Source organism: Sporothrix schenckii (assembly GCF_000961545.1).
Source record: "Sporothrix schenckii 1099-18 chromosome Unknown Cont44, whole genome shotgun sequence".
Classification (NCBI taxonomy): Eukaryota; Fungi; Ascomycota; class Sordariomycetes; order Ophiostomatales; family Ophiostomataceae; genus Sporothrix; species Sporothrix schenckii.
In genome coordinates this window covers 4553945-4569282 of record NW_015971145.1, presented here as the reverse complement: position 1 = coordinate 4569282, position 15338 = coordinate 4553945, and the positions used below count along the sequence as shown (strand labels likewise).

At 54.4% G+C, this 15338-nt stretch overlaps 5 protein-coding genes across 5 annotated transcripts; 3 read left to right on the top strand and 2 right to left on the bottom strand.

Annotated features, from left to right (window-relative positions):
* Nucleotides 1-2547: 2547 nt before the first annotated feature.
* Nucleotides 2548-3217, top strand: SPSK_09817 (uncharacterized protein; the record flags this gene model as incomplete). The annotated part of the gene is made up of 2 exons (XM_016736386.1): nt 2548-2626; nt 2802-3217. 2 exons carry the CDS (start codon nt 2548-2550, stop codon nt 3215-3217), a joined length of 495 nt encoding a protein of 164 aa, XP_016588195.1.
* Nucleotides 3218-5376: 2159 nt separating this feature from the next.
* On the top strand, nt 5377-6870 carry SPSK_09162 (bifunctional cysteine synthase/O-acetylhomoserine aminocarboxypropyltransferase MET17; the record flags this gene model as incomplete). Its single annotated transcript, XM_016735741.1, has 3 exons — nt 5377-5481; nt 5564-5647; nt 5737-6870. 3 exons carry the CDS (start codon nt 5377-5379, stop codon nt 6868-6870), a joined length of 1323 nt encoding a protein of 440 aa, XP_016588194.1.
* Nucleotides 6871-7321: 451 nt separating this feature from the next.
* SPSK_09530 (uncharacterized protein) lies at nt 7322-8356 on the top strand (the record flags this gene model as incomplete). The annotated part of the gene is made up of 2 exons (XM_016736102.1): nt 7322-8108; nt 8169-8356. 2 exons carry the CDS (start codon nt 7322-7324, stop codon nt 8354-8356), a joined length of 975 nt encoding a protein of 324 aa, XP_016588193.1.
* Nucleotides 8357-8712: 356 nt separating this feature from the next.
* SPSK_09569 (uncharacterized protein) lies at nt 8713-9703 on the bottom strand (the record flags this gene model as incomplete). The annotated part of the gene is made up of 2 exons (XM_016736141.1): nt 8713-9529; nt 9615-9703. 2 exons carry the CDS (start codon nt 9701-9703, stop codon nt 8713-8715), a joined length of 906 nt encoding a protein of 301 aa, XP_016588192.1.
* A 2084-nt stretch (nt 9704-11787) lies between these two features.
* Nucleotides 11788-14444, bottom strand: SPSK_08545 (uncharacterized protein; the record flags this gene model as incomplete). The annotated part of the gene is made up of 2 exons (XM_016735138.1): nt 11788-14324; nt 14432-14444. The coding sequence occupies 2 exons, from the start codon at nt 14442-14444 to the stop codon at nt 11788-11790; spliced, it is 2550 nt and encodes an 849-aa protein (XP_016588191.1).
* Between the last annotated feature and the right edge of the window lie 894 nt (nt 14445-15338).

The window sequence follows — 15338 nt, the reverse complement described above, 5'->3', positions numbered from 1 at the left end:
ATGCAGACAGTCGTGCCAAGCCATGCCCAAATGTCCACGTAGCACCCTTTCTCCGCAGGTCCCGTATACAAAGAGGCAGATGTGAAAGAAAACGTTCCAGTAATCTCAATGACGTACGTTATACAACATACAACCCGACCGGACAAGACGCGCTCCGCATCTTGCGAGGCACAGAGCGAGACAACTTCATCATGCTCTTTCGACAGGACGAACTCAGCAAACAAAAAGTAGTGTTATGACTTGAGCGAAATGAATGAAGATACAGTCATGCCGTGCGTCGTGTCTTGCCGTAATTCGCTTCTCAATTGCTAAGTACAGCGTGCACTACACTGTCAGTCACATCTTGGAAGACTGTCCGCCTGTCAGCACTCTGAGTGAACAGCGGAATTACTGTCTTTCTTGTCATGTGATGAGACACGTGCCAGACATTGAGCAAATCTCCGTTACCGACTTCTGTTTATTTTATATCTCCTGCTTTCATGCTTCCCCAATTTCCAGAACCTTGATTCGTCGCTTCTTTGCCGTCTTTTATATTGTTTTCAAGCTCTATCTACCATTCTCTTATCCCGAGATGCTCTTTTCAACCTCCCGTTCTCACAACAGATTCGAAGAGGCCAAGGCGTTTGTAACGTTTTGGCCAAGTCGGATACGTAACGGCCTGCCAGAGGAGACTGTTTGTGCCGCGCAAAGCATCGCACTGGCCGCCGTTTGGCTTCACCTTGGCCACTCGGCCTCGTTTCTTGTCTGTTTTCTCAGCCATGTCATGACCGGAAGATAAATCGGCATCTGGCGATCGCTTTACAGGAAAGTTTCGTTATTCCTTTGTGTTCTTATCCCCCCGCCTATTGTAAGCATCGTATCGTTGCAGAGATCTGAGTTTTGGGTTTTGAGATCCGAGTCTGGAACCTGGTGGAGCAAGGCTCTGGCAACAGGAAACAGCCAAGTGGCCAAGACCTGCCCTGAAGCTTCTGGGCGTTTTGTGCTGTGGCGTGCGCAAGATACGGCAAGGGCAAGTCTGAGGCCGCGACCGCCGGTTCTGTCATCGTTCTTTTGTTCTTATTTCGCCTTCCTTCGTCTTGGCACGAGACCGGTAATCAAGTGAACCAAGCACAGGGCCTACAGTGCTTGATGCTCTTCGTTGTTTCATTTCAGAGCGTCTTGGGGACCCAAGGGCCTTACCATGACGAGGGCCAGAGACTCGGAAGAAAATTGTGCTTTTCTTTTTGGTCTACAGAACGTTGGCCAAGGGCTTTCTCAAATTGAATGAAAGGAGGCTGTCCGTCATTGTCGCAATTCGTGAAATCGATATCACGTGATCGATGCAAAAGACGTTCAATCACCACTACCATGACGATGGACGGTTTATTTTATTTTATTTATATTTTTCTATTTTGCTTGACACAAGATTGTATGCCTTTTTCAGCGCAGCTTCTCCTCCAATTTTGTCTCCTCCAATCACTGTTGCAAAGCGCGGCTGCCGTGTCGCAAAACTTGCCGAGTGGGCTCAGACCTCGCGTTTCAGGTCGGCTTCAGATCGCGTGGCCGCATGACGACGATCTGGAGCCCCCTGCCTTGGCTTCTCTATTTCTCACGTCCGGATGAAAGTATGTGGCAAAGAATATCAAGGCAGATTACTGAGTTTGCAGAGGATAGAGTGCGAACAGAGGTTTGAAACTGGTGAATTAATTTGAGAGCATTTCTCATTTTGGTGAGGGAGAAGAGGGGCCAAATTCGGATGCACAGTCATTTGACAAGGTGTACACCGTGCAGAGTGCGGATACGACGTACAACATTCAAAGCACAGTAGTATTGTATGGCAAACGTCGCCGCATGCGAGCAGCAGTTTGGGAACGAGATGCTACCAGAAGTGTCCCTGGAAAGGTTTTGAGAGATTCGCTTTCTCGAACTGCAGGCGAGTGAGAAATCCCTCTCGTGTATCAGGTTGTGGGAGTGAGAATGTTAGTTCTTGTATATGTACGCTGAAGCAAGAGAGTTCAGCGACGGGAGAAGAAGACAGGGAACTCCACGGCCGCGTACCAGACAAATCCCACCCCGTTGTTGTATCTGGGTGTTTATTTTGTAATTCTGTTTTAGTATCCCTCGTCTGGTCCTAGCCCTGGCATGTTTCTCCTTTATCTTGGTACTTTGAACGCATGACAATCGACCGCGGACGCCTCAGTTTTTGTTGGTCTTGTCCCGACACAGCCAACATCCCGTCTTTCTGTCCCGGCTTCTTTGCCCTCCCCATTTGTTCTTTTCTATTCTTTCTCCCCCGCGTCACCCATCCCTCATTCTCATTCTGCTTTCTTTCCATCTTCTTTACTCGTTCTTGTACTCTTTCTTTCTCTTTTATGATCTTGTGATCTCTCTATTTTGATTTTTATTTCGACAACGTCTTCATTTATTCTCTACATTTCTCTCTTTCAGCGCACCAGTTGCACTTTGTTTATTTGTCAAAAGCCGGTCTTTTATTTCTCGACTCTCCTTAAATATCATTTAACTTCCACCACCGTTTATTCACCACCGAAATACCGACCACTTATCGCAATGGCTTTCAACTGGGTCCTCATCCTGCGCGCGCAGCAGCTCATCTTTTCTCTGATTGTTCTCGGTCTTTCCGCTTATGGTACGTTGTCATCCGGGGGAAATAATACAAAAACCACGGAGATATGTTCCAAGATAGAAGAATCTTCTATATCAAGGACAATGGTCGTCATGGCTGTGGTTGTACGACGGAAGGCATATTTCATAATAGCACGCGGGATACAAGTATCAAAGTTTACTAACTACCCTTCTCTCAGTCGTCAACTGGTACACCATGGACACCCGGACTGCCTCGCCCACGCAGGTTAACTTCCTTGTCGCCGTACCGGTCATCTCAATCCTATCCCTGGCCTACAACGAGGGCGTCTCGCGCTTTGCCCCCCGCCTCTACATGCCGTACGTGGCCATTGGCATCGATGCCCTCAACAGCGTGCTGTATTTTGGCGGTTTCATTGCCCTCGCCGTCTTCCTCAACGGCCTGCTCTTTTGCCGCGGCAACGTCTGCGGTTCGGCCCGTGCCGCCACGGCCTTTTCGGCGCTCTCGTTCGGTGCCTGGACGTCCAGTGCCGTGCTGATGGCCCTCGCCAAGTTCCGCGGCGGTGCCCGCAAGCCGAACCCGCGTACCCAAGGCATGTACGCTGCCGAGATGAAGGATGCCGCGAGCCGGGCATAAGCAATCGGGACATCCGATATACCGGTAGCTTTCCGGCGCTCTCAATGGCTCTCGTCCCCTCAAGATCGACGACATATTGTAACAACGACCGACCCTTCATAATTGGCAACGGCTATGGGCTGTCTGAAGAGAGCGAGGATGGGACCGGTTCACAACTCAGGCGGCGCAGACCCCGCCAAAAAGCAAAACGGGCTTGGTTGCAAAGACCACAGCTGTGCTGGGTTTGGGGCTCGGCTGGGACGACATTTGTGTATGGAAGAAGGCATCGAGGTGATTGCTCAGCCTTTGACGAGGGTGAGCTAGGCTCTTTCAGTTTCTCTTTCCACCACTCACTTTCACGTTTTCTATATTTCTTTACACCTACTGTTTAAACTTGATATTTTCATATGTTCTTACGGAGAGAAGGGAATTGGTCTGGCGCGACGGTTAAAGGAATTTTGTTTCGTCATTGTTGCATACAATCGTTTCATTATGTCCCCTTTTTGGTTAGTTTGTGGTTATGTGACTCTTTACATTTGGACGGTTTATACAATATACAACTTTGACAACAACGAAGACACTTCCACAACACGCTTACGTAGATCGCCTAGTCAAGATGCCCATCTCGATTTGCCAGCCGCTGACGGCGCCTGGTTGAAAATACATCGTACACATTGAATCGATGCAGGGGGGCTGGCGCAATCTGAATGGAGCCGTCCGGCTGTCCAGGGCCCGGGCCAAATTATGACTTACAGTCGACGAGCTCTAAGCCAGCCAAGCCCGGGATCGGCACCGCTAGCTGTGGAATTTACGTGTAAGTGAAGGAGGGGGACACATTGGCAATGGGGGGGAAGATGTCTTCGATTTGCTGCATCGTAGGACATCTCCAAATGGGCAACATGACCGGTGTAGTTTGTTCGTCTTCGTTTCTTATATTTACCTACTTCGCGAAACAGACACGGTCGGGCGATTCTCTGTTAACGGCGCCCTGCCCTGGCATATCAGCATTTACTCGTGTGAGGCATAGTACGATGTGCGTCACTGCGATATTTGTTCTTCTTGGAGGTTCGTTCCGCAGGTGCCAGCAGGGCTCATGCCGACCAGTGATTATGGTGTAAGAAGAGAAGTGCACCAAGCAAGAAGGCACTCAATGTCGCAATTGCTTGACTTTGGACGGCAATGGAGGAAAGTGCGAGCAATAGGCATCTGTAGTCGGGATAATTGCAGGTTTTCAAAAAGAGAAGGTGCGATTTAGGTCGCCGATTGTGGTCTGGTCGGCCGACAGCCGTAGCATGGAGGACGGGGAAGTCGCGCCGCGGCGTTGGGCTGGCATCGAATTTCGTGACCGAACATCGAATAGCCGCACATTTGTCTGGGCGCCGATCGCAGGCCAGCAGACAAATAAATGCATAACAAGCGACATTGAAATGCAAGATGCACCCAAGACAGGCCAGCCTGTTGCCAAAATGGCGAAACATCAGCCCCGTCTTCCGCAATTCTGCTCATCCTTCTGTCGTGGTTCGCATTGTGGTCCTAGCAAGTCCATCGTTCCTGCCCACTATTGGGTGCATTTGGGTGGTTTGAGGCACTTGATCTGGCAAGCTCCTGCCTGTCGAGTGTCCAAACTCCACAAAGAGTTGAAAATACTGGCTCTTATTGGCGGCGAGGCGCGGTTTTGCGATTGCGTGCTTGCCGTCACCCCACTCGTGCTGTCCAAAATAGGCAATGCACTAGGAAAGACAAGACGTCGCAACTCACCTTGTTAGTCCAAATCACTTCTAAAAACGCCAGCAAAATCGAACGACGGCAGCAAAAGTTAGAGAATAGGCGAAGCGGGATGCGACAGGGCAAGCCAGCACTTTGTTGGCTCGAAAAGGCACAGCGTAAGATGAAATCTTAGGTCATCGTTAGCGGACACACAGGTGTCAAAAAGAGGGGGAGGGGGATGGGGAAAGAGCGACTGAGGTAAAGGAAGCCACAATGGGCAGAGGATGTTTTGTTTAGACTCGCGGGGAAAGGAAAGAAAGGATCTAAAGAACTTTCCTTCCCCAACCGTTTTAGAGATCCTTTTCTCTTCCTCTTCTCTTTCTTCGTCCACCTCCTCTCTCCAACACCACCTTTGATTTCACCACCACCCCAAGACACCTCTTCGGCGTACCTCCCTCCACCCCGCATTCACGATGTCTGAGAACCTGTCGCAGCACTTCGAGACCCTCCAGCTGCATGCTGGCCAGGAGCCCGATCCGGCCACCAACTCGCGCGCTGTGCCCATTTATGCCACCACGGTAGGCCTCGAGCATCAGGAACTCTCGGGTGGTTTTTGCCGGCCGTAATGGCTTACAAGCTAACTCTTCTGCTTCCCGGTAGAGCTACGTCTTCAATGACTCGGCCCACGGTGCGCGGCTGTTCGGCCTGAAGGAGTTCGGCAACATCTACAGCCGTATCATGAACGTGAGTCTTCAGTCGTCTGGAGGAGTGCTCGGTCTCACGGAATATCTCGACAACATGCGCTTGCTAACATACTTCCTCCCCGTGCACAGCCGACTGTCGATGTCTTCGAGAAGCGCATTGCTGCTCTTGAGGGCGGTGTCGCGGCCGTGGCTGCCTCTTCCGGCCAGGCTGCCCAGTTCCTGGCCATTGCCGCTCTGGCGCATTCTGGCGACAACATTGTCTCCACCTCCAACCTATACGGCGGCACCTACAACCAGTTCAAGGTCGCCTTCGGGCGCCTGGGCATCCAGACCAAGTTCGTGACGGGAGACAACCCCGAGGACCTGGCCGCCGCCATTGATGACAAGACCAAGGCCGTGTACATTGAGAGCATCGGCAACCCCCGCTACAACGTGCCCGATTTTGAGAAGATTGCCGAGCTGGCCCACGCCAAGGGCGTCCCCGTCGTTGTCGACAACACCTTTGGCGCCGGTGGCTACTTTGTGCGCCCCATTGACCACGGTGCCGACATTGTCTTGCACTCGGCCACCAAGTGGATCGGCGGCCACGGCACCACCATTGGCGGAATTGTCGTTGACAGCGGCAAGTTTGACTGGGGCAAGCACGGCGACCGCTTCCCCCAGTTCGTCGAGCCTTCGGAGGGCTACCACGGCCTCAAGTTCTGGGAGACGTTTGGCCCCATCTCGTTTGCTATTCGTGTCCGCGTTGAGCTGCTGCGCGACTTCGGCCCGGCCCTGAACCCCTTTGCTGCCCAGCAGCTGATCCTCGGTCTCGAGACCTTGAGCCTGCGCGCCGAGCGCCACGCCTACAACGCCCAGAAGCTGGCCGAGCACCTTGAGAAGAGCCCCTACGTCAGCTGGGTCTCGTACCCTGGTCTGGCGAGCCACCCGTCGCATGCGCTGGCCACGAAGTACCTGAAGCGCGGTAACGGTGGTGTGCTGAGCTTCGGTGTCAAGGCCTCGGCTGCCAAGGACGGCAGTGCCGTTGTCGACAACCTGAAGCTGGTGTCCAACCTCGCCAACGTCGGCGACTCCAAGACCCTGGCCATCCACCCTTGGACCACCACGCACGAGCAGCTGTCGGAGAAGGAGCGTGTCGCCTCGGGCGTCACTGAGGACCTGATCCGCATCTCGGTCGGTACCGAGCACATTGACGACATCATTGCCGACTTTGAACAGGCCTTCAAGAAGGCGTCTGGTGCTCCTGCTGAGGCGTCGGCTTAAGGCACAAGACACGCCAGACTTGGGCCGTATATAAAAAGGTGCAAAGAAGAGCGGGCCAAAGCTTGTTTTTGGGAGAGTTGTATCGCCATGTTGAGGGGATGGAATATTCATGCCAGCGCTATTAGGTTATGACTTTGTTTGCCGTTATATGAAATCTTGAAGAAATACCCCCGTCCATTCCTATGGAGAAAGTTGGGACACCGTGAGACCTCTGGACGCTGAGAACGACGGGTTTTAATATGACACAACTGCCAGAGTGAAGCAACCAAGCGTTATTTGGTTCGTGTCTAGGCTATAGTGATTCAAGTGCTGTAATTACCGGCTACTTTCAGCGGCTGCCTCACCCCACACAGAAAGTACGTAAGCATTAAACAAGGGGCGGCTCCCCATAGACACACGGGTCCCGTGCGCCTAAGGGCCACAATCGAACAAGGTCTCCTTTTCCCAATTGATGGTCTTTTGGAACAGTCACGGATATCCGCTCATCGACGTCAACGCCTCCCTCTCTGTCGACGCCCTCCCTCCCAGTGCACAACAAACCGACACCATGCGACCGATCTTAACCTTTTCGCTGGTTCAGCTGCTAGTAGCTGCAACGACGGCTGTCGCTTCCGCCTCGTCCGCCGTCTCGCCTCCGCCGTCTACCTCCATTACCTTCCAGATCGGCGTACCGAGCCGCGTCCAAGAACAAGAAAAGGAGTCGGCTGCCGTTGCGCTGCTGTCGAGCATCCCTGGCTGGACCCGTGCCACGCTTGAGTCCGGCGATGGCCGCCAGTACGTGTCAGCGCCCATTACGGCGGGTGGCAAGCTTGTCTTTAGCAACGTGACGGCCGGCTCCTACTTGGGCGAGATGCACTGCGCGACGCACATCTTTAGCCCACTGCGGGTGGACGTCGAAGAGGAGGCCGACCCGGCCGCGACAGGCGCTGCCAAGGCCGACTCCCGCCTGCTGGTGACGCGCATCACCGAGACGTACCGGGGCAACGACTGGGCGAACCAGGGCGAGGTGGTGCAGCGGGTGCTGCCGGTCAAGGTGGGAGGCGCCGGCGCCCACGACGGCGTGGCTCTGACCAACGCCGGGCCGACGTTCCTCGTGGCACCGACCGTGCTGCAGACCAAGTCGTACTACTCGGAGCGCAGCTCGTTTGACGTTCTGAGCCTGCTCAAGAACCCGATGATTCTGATGGCGATTGTGGCGCTGGTCATGATGGTCGGCATGCCCTACATGATGGACCAGAGTAGGTTTCTTCCATCCCAGTCACACGATTGACACGCCGCATACTAATGCAATGCAACAGTGGACCCTGAGATGCGCGCCGAGTTTGAGGAGCGGCAAAAGTCGAACCCGATGAACAGCCTTCTGGGCGGCGGCGGCGGTGGCGGCCGTCAGGCTCCCCCCGGCGCCAACTTTGACATGGCGGCCTTTTTGGCTGGCAGCGGCAAGAGCGACAAGAAGCCGGGAGGTGGAGGTGCTTCTCGGAAATAAAATCAGAAGACAAGGGGCCCGCAGCAGGTTCCATTTACGTTGGGATGTCGTAGGTCTTGCTTGTGAACATACGAGTTAAGATAGATTAGTATATTTTTCTTGCAGGCAGGTAAATAGCATATAATAATGAGAAGGTAAAATTGAAATTGGTAACTATATCATGAATATATATCTTGGAGACTGACATTTCTGCAAGGGGTGGGCATAAGTGAACTTGAACAACTGTATCATGCATGGTTCGCATCGCATCCTCCTCTGCCGTGTCATTATGGACCACGATCCTTGCTCTCCAATAACCCTCTTGCCATTATCACGTCGCGGCAACAGGTGCTGTTGTCGCCTCAAGCTTAACAGTCTTAGAAGTCTCCGCCGCCGCCGTCGCCTCCACCATCGTCTCCGCCACCGTCTCCACCACCGTCGCCGCCATCAATCGCCTCGCCCAGCAGCATGCCGCCCAGCAGACCACCACCAACACCGAGCGCGGCAGCACCGGCTGTGCCTAAGCCCTGGCGCTGCGGTCTCTGTTGCTGCTGCGGGTAGCCACCGCCGTAGTAGCCTTGCGGCGGACCACCGTAGTAGCCCTGCGGTGGGCCACCATAGTAACCTTGAGGCGGGCCGCCGCCATAGTAGCCGCCCTGTGGGGGACCATAGCCGGGACCTCCGCCGTACCCGCCGTATCCGCCGCCGTAGCCCTGCTGCGGAGGGGGTGGCGTGTTGGCATAGCCGGTGGGCCCGTAGCCCTCGCCGGGGTAGCCGCCGCCGCCGTTGTTGCTGCCGCCGTAATTCGAGGATGACGTCTTGTTCTTGTTGAAGAGCTTGCCAAGCAGGCCGCGCTGGCCCGAGGGGCCGTCACCGCCGCTGACACTGCTGCCGGGGCCAGAGGTGGACAGGTTCGGGCTGCCGCCGCCGGCCACAGCGCGCTGGTTCTCTTCCTGCTGGAGCTGGCGCGCCAGACGCTCGTCCTCGGCCTCCTGGCCAGCCGGCGAGCGGCGGTCTTTCCGGTCGCCGTCGCTGTCGTGGCTAAGGAAGGGGTTCTTCTTGGTGTCTGACGGGGCGGGACCGGAGCCGGCAGAGTAACTGGGGGGAGGGCCGTCTGGTTCGCCGCCGCCAGCCGTCGCGGGCGCGGTGGGCTTATCCCACTGGGACTTTTTGGTAATCGTATTGACGTAGAACCTGTTGCGAAGAATCAGCTTTAGCGAAACTGGCGCAAACGCGTAGCTGTGCGGTACTATTCCTAGAAGAGAACTGGTGATCCTACCATTCTTTATATTGGTCGTTCCATCGGGCAACCCAGCCGTCAGGTACTTTGGGCGGCGGAGGCCCACTCGGGGCGTCGAAGTCCGCCATATCAAGAGAAATCGACGGTATGTCACGGATACTTGAAGACGGTAGAAAAGTAAACTGGAAGAAGCTCTTGGGGCCGGGGAAGGAAATAAAGGGGCAAAGGAAGTGAAGAGGAGAAAGTAAAGAAATCAGGAAAGAAGGCGGTGATGACGATGGTTGGGGAAAACGGGTAGTTATACGGAAAGCATTAGAGGGGAAAGCGCAACCGGGACAAGGAAGCAGAGGTGGGTTGGCTTACTGTCAGATCTTCGACAGAGCGCTAAAAGCAGGGTATACAGGGCTTGTATAAGGTTTGGCAACTAGGACATGAAGCGCGAATCGGCGGGAGAAGGAGGGGATCGCCTAAAGCATGAGACACTGCAGCTGGTGCCGAGCAGGACTTAGTTCACCTAGTTTCATCTGAACCGAAGGCAGGTACGGTATCTCATTTGATGCTGGGGAAGTTGCCTATTAGAAGTATACAAAGGAAGGTTGTGGAAACACATTGTTTGCTGCTTCCTCTTTTCAGTACACTACCAAAGGCGAGTACAGTACCTGCTCTTTACGGAGCATTTGCGTGTTCATGAGGCTGGAGCAGGAGCCAGAAGTCAGCAGGAAAGAGTGAACGAGGCACCCGAGGAGGGGCAAAGGGCCGACGGCCTCCCGTTTAGTACTCCAAAGCGTCTGGGCAAAGTCGCAGAGTGAGGGGCGGCGACAGTTTCCTTGTGCTACTCGCAATACAGAGGAAGGTCCCACTAATTATGGAGTAATACTCCGTACGGCGTACGTTACGTTGTAATACATTGTCCACTCTATTCCCCGATCGACCTTTGGGATAGGTTTGCCATTCAAATACGCCGTATTTATGTCATGGAGGCGTAGAACATTGCCTCTGGCGACTACTTGCTACATTGGACGCCACTTTGGCTTCTTTTTGGCGAATGGAGCGGTCCTTGATGCAGCCGCCAGGAACAAGTTTCCAGAAGCAGAGGAAAATGGCAAAATAAAGACAGTACAACTATCGAACAAGAGAAGGATTTATTTTGTTTCACGTTGCAAAGATAAATCCAAACAAAAAAGACCAGGAGGGGGGTTTGCGTCTTCGCCAAGAGATTGTGGACTCTCCCATTTGGCTGGAAAACGACTCCATCAATGACTTGGCTCGACGAGTCTTGGAGCTCTGAAAAGATGTGAAGCGAGTTGGGATTACTCTCGGAGGATACTGTTGTCCGCCCAGGCCTTCCGCTGTGGTCTACGGCCCACGGCGTAACGTGCATGGCAATTACGTGGGCCATCTGCTGCGCCTCGCTTGTCCTAGTGTGGGGATGGTCACTGGATAGAAGGTCGCAGAAGATCGGGAGGCAGCCGCGTGCCGTGTACATATATCTTTGTCATTCGTTTCGCCTCTGAATAGACACGCTTTCGACTACATTTACGGTTATTTCTACACAATGAGCTCTCAGTCACATCTGGCATGCTTTTGTTGTGGAGCGCTCCGTTTGACATTGCCAAGCCCTGGACACGCGGCTTTCGGATCACTCGATGCAGACAGATATGGCCATTACACGAGGTACAACATACAATAAACACAAAAATGCTTATATGTGCTTGGCTTTGACATGTCGTTGGCTATATCCAGGCATTCGGGGTGGCCTGGTAGTGTAAGTGGAGTCGAGAGACGTGCCTGAGAAACCATCATGAGATATAATTGGAACCTTGGTACCTGGTTAAGCCTACGGAACTTCAATAGAAGAATAGGTTTATATGAGTAGTCTCTTGAGACAACTTGAATGTAGCAAAACGAGAGAAACGGGAAAGAAAACGAAGGAAAGCACATGGGAGCATGATTTAATGAGTCTCACTGAAACCTTTAGCCTCACAAGCCTGACTCTAGACCGAAGCGGATGAAAACTAATACCAAACGTATAATAAACAAGGTATGCTATACCAACAGCCAATAGGAAAGCAAAATAAACAATAGGCCAACACCAGCTTAATGCTGCCCCGGAAACTGCCAGCGCATATAGTGACGAAAGAAAAAAAATCAAAATAAAACCAGAAAAAGGAAAGAGGTGTCAAGACCGCGAATGCACACCCATTCACCTAGTCTAATACACTTCGCGATTGGTGCGGTGGAAGTCGTCCTCGTCTACACCCCCGTCGCCGCGGCCGCCAAACAAGTACGCCGCCTCCATGCAGTAGCCGCCGCCACCGGCGTTAACACCGGCATTGTTGGACATGCGCGTCTCGCTGCCGTAGCAAATCACCACGGCGTCCACAATACCGCTCAGAATGCCCTCCATGGCGCCGAGGACGCCCCAGCCGATAAAACTGGCGACCAAGCCGACCACGTAGGCATACGCACTGCCACGGACACTACCGCCGGCACCGTCGGGAAGCGCAATGCGCAGCTGCCGCGCCGTAATGACCCAGCCGGCAAAGCCGAGAGCCGTCGCCATAATGAAGCGCGTGGCATGCAGCAGAAGCTTGGCCAGCCGGTAGGGCAGCAGCGGCGCCGTCGAACCGACTCCGCCATACCTCTTACGGCGTTGCCGAGCCTGGAACATGCGCGGCGTCAGAGTGGTGGTGGGTGCCTCGGGGGACAGGAACGCTAGCTGGGTAAGTCCCTGCGACGACGCGGTCAGGTTTTGGGAGTGGATGGCACCATAGGTAAGCGTAAGGGGGTTCGTGAGTGCGGCGATGGGCGTCGGGATGAACGAATAGAAGAAGAGGCCGAGACCGTTTGCGAGCCGGACCGGGAGCACGAGGAGAGGGAGCCGAACGGCGAGGGCGAGCAACGTCGACAGGCAGATGGAGCCGAAAATGGTCGTCATCGCGTGGTGGAGGGCCGCCGACACGACTTCGTTGGAGGACGGCGCAGGCTGCACATTGCGATGGAAGTACCACTGGGACACGGTGGCACCCGTGGTAGCACGCTGCACGCCCGAGATGACAGACAGGGTCCAGATGTACATGAGCACAAAGTAAACACCAAGCCACCAGCTCGACGTGCTGATGATGAACCGAGACAGCTTGCTGGAGAAGGAGCCGCCCAGGAAGACCCGCGTAAACATGGCCAGCCACGCCCACGTCCAGAAGACAATAAGCATGAGGCAGCCCATGCCGACAAGAACAAGAGCAGAGTTGGCCGCCAGGATGCGGCTGGAAAACTCAAGAATGTCAATGGACGACCGTAGAGCCGACCGGCCCTTCCACACAAGATACAGCCAGACAACTGCGGATACGCCAGGCACAATCGACGCCCAACGCATGACTGTGTCCTGAAAACCGGAACTTCCCGTCTTGGCGCCTTGGTAGCTGGACACAAGAGGGTATATGCTGAAGGAGATGAGGATCACGGGGACGGCAACAATAATGAGGCCGACCATGTAGCGGGCGAAGGATCGGAGGGCAGCGAGCCATACGAGGGAGACGATGACGGCTACGAGGGTGTCAACGGCCAGGAGGTGAATTGACGAGAGCAGTGTCGTGTAGATGGTGTCGCCCCACGGTTGCTTCTCGCCGCCCGTAGGCCCCGAGGTATGTAAGTAGACGAGGACAAACGTCGCGAATAGAGACGCAAGGGCAATGAGATAGATCCAGGCAAAGAATGGGTCGTGCCGGAACAGCTCCACGTCGGACGAGGGTGCACCTCCTGTGGCCGCCTGCTGCAAGACGCTGCTGCTAACAGGATCTCCAGGGCCGAAATTGGCCTCGCTGTCGGCACCACCACCAGCGCCGTCTCGCAAAAGGCCCAGCTCGGACTCGTTCGTTGAGCCCCGACGAAAGCCAAAGCGACCGGAGCCCTTGGCTGCTGCAAACTTTTGAAACGCTGGTACCGGGTTGTCGTCGTCTTCGCGGGCAGCTTCGACAGTCAGATCCAAGGGAGGTTCGCTCTCTGCAATCGTCGATTCCAGTCCGATATCCACCATCTTCCCGCGGCTTTCTTGGAGATGGGGATTGTAGCCGTCGGAATCCTCCTCGTTTGCCGTGGCATCGCGCCCTGGCCGGTGGAAGCTCCGATTCTCGTTCCAGCTGCTTTGTATCCTGGACGAACGGATTCCCTTCGTTTTGTTTGACACAAAGGCATCGTCGCCGTCTTGTGCGTTACTGGTTGCTGCTGCCCTGGGTCTCCGTCCGCTGTTGCTCAATCGATGGCGGCCGTCGTCGTCTTTGCTGTCACCCAGTGACGCGTTACTCAGCTCGGGGTCTGTGCCTGTGCTTTCTTCTAACCGGCTGGCTGCGAACACCCGTCGTGACCGCTGAAGTGCATACAGATCAGCAGCCTCTCTGTCACGCTCGACCTCATCGTCGTCATCAACGCCTTCCTCCTCCTCCTCCTCCACCTCGTGAAACAGAGGCGCATCCTGGGCCGCAGTCGAGTACCGAGAGGCAAAGTTGAGCTGGCCAAACCGTGAGCCAGAGGACTGGTATGGGTTCCCTGAGGCTCCTGTTCCACCTCCACCGCCACCACCGAATCCGCGACCTAGGAACGATCGTCCATATGATCTGTTGTTGCGGGATGGCCAGTCGCCTGTTTGCCGGTTCGATGTGTCGCCACCAGTGTTGCTGCTGGTGTCGTCGCCGGCCGCTTGGCCGAAGTTGGACAGTCGTGACTGGGACTGTGCCAGGAATCGAGAGGCATCTGATAGATGAGACGTCAAGTTAGTCACTGCGTAGGGCAAAGCTTCTGACGTTTTCTCTTGTGGCAGGCTGTTATCGAGAGTACCGAAACGCCCCGAGACAACTCACATTCCGAAAACATCGCGACGTTTCCTCCCCCAAAGCGTCCCCTGCAGGGAAAAGCGTCAACGTCCGAATCCTGATCTTTGTGTCAGATGCTTTTCCCTGATGCAAAATACGGTGGGCGAAACTCGAGCGTCGTTGTTTTCGTTATCGGTCGTACGTTTCAACAGCTGTTGATGTTGCGCGATAGGAGAGGCTTATAGAGATAATGTCGGTGATTGGCAGACACAGAGTCGAGAGGACGTGACCAAGTCGAATGGTGAGGTCACGTAGATTGCGACGTGAAAGATGCACGAGACTATTGCACCAAAGTGTGCTGCTTCAACGGTTGTAGGAATTAGGCGATACAAAAGTGGCGTAGTTGCGGTATGTGGCGGTTCAGAAGGGAAGCTGCCTCAGCAGGAGCCCTCAGCACCAGGAGGGGAGAAGATGCGTAAGAATAGTGGTATCGCTAAACAACTGCGCGTGGAATGAGCAGTGACGTGTGCGAGGAGGTCAAGTGCAGGTCGGGAAAATGGGGGACTGGCGAGCTCGAAACAAGGGCGCACAGAAGTAAAGGCAAAGTCAGCCACCGATGACGGAAGTGTGGTCGGCCTGGCGCGAGGCCGTACTAGTGATGCTGGTGGCCGGTCGTTCTTTGAGGTTCTAGATACAATGCTTCAGTGGTGGCGAGCGATACGCTGCGTGGAAAGGCGTTAGAGGCTGGCAGCTTGGAAAGGAGAAAACGAGGAATAGAAATGTGTAAAATAACAGTGAACTGAGAGAAAGATACTAAGTGGTCGGTAAGAGTAAAAACGGAAAGAGAGACACAACCGAGGAGGCTTGAGAAGGAAAGAAAAGGCAGTCACAATCGACAGCCACCGCTCATTGTGGACGGCCTGGTCCCAGATGAGGCAGACAGCATGAGAAACCC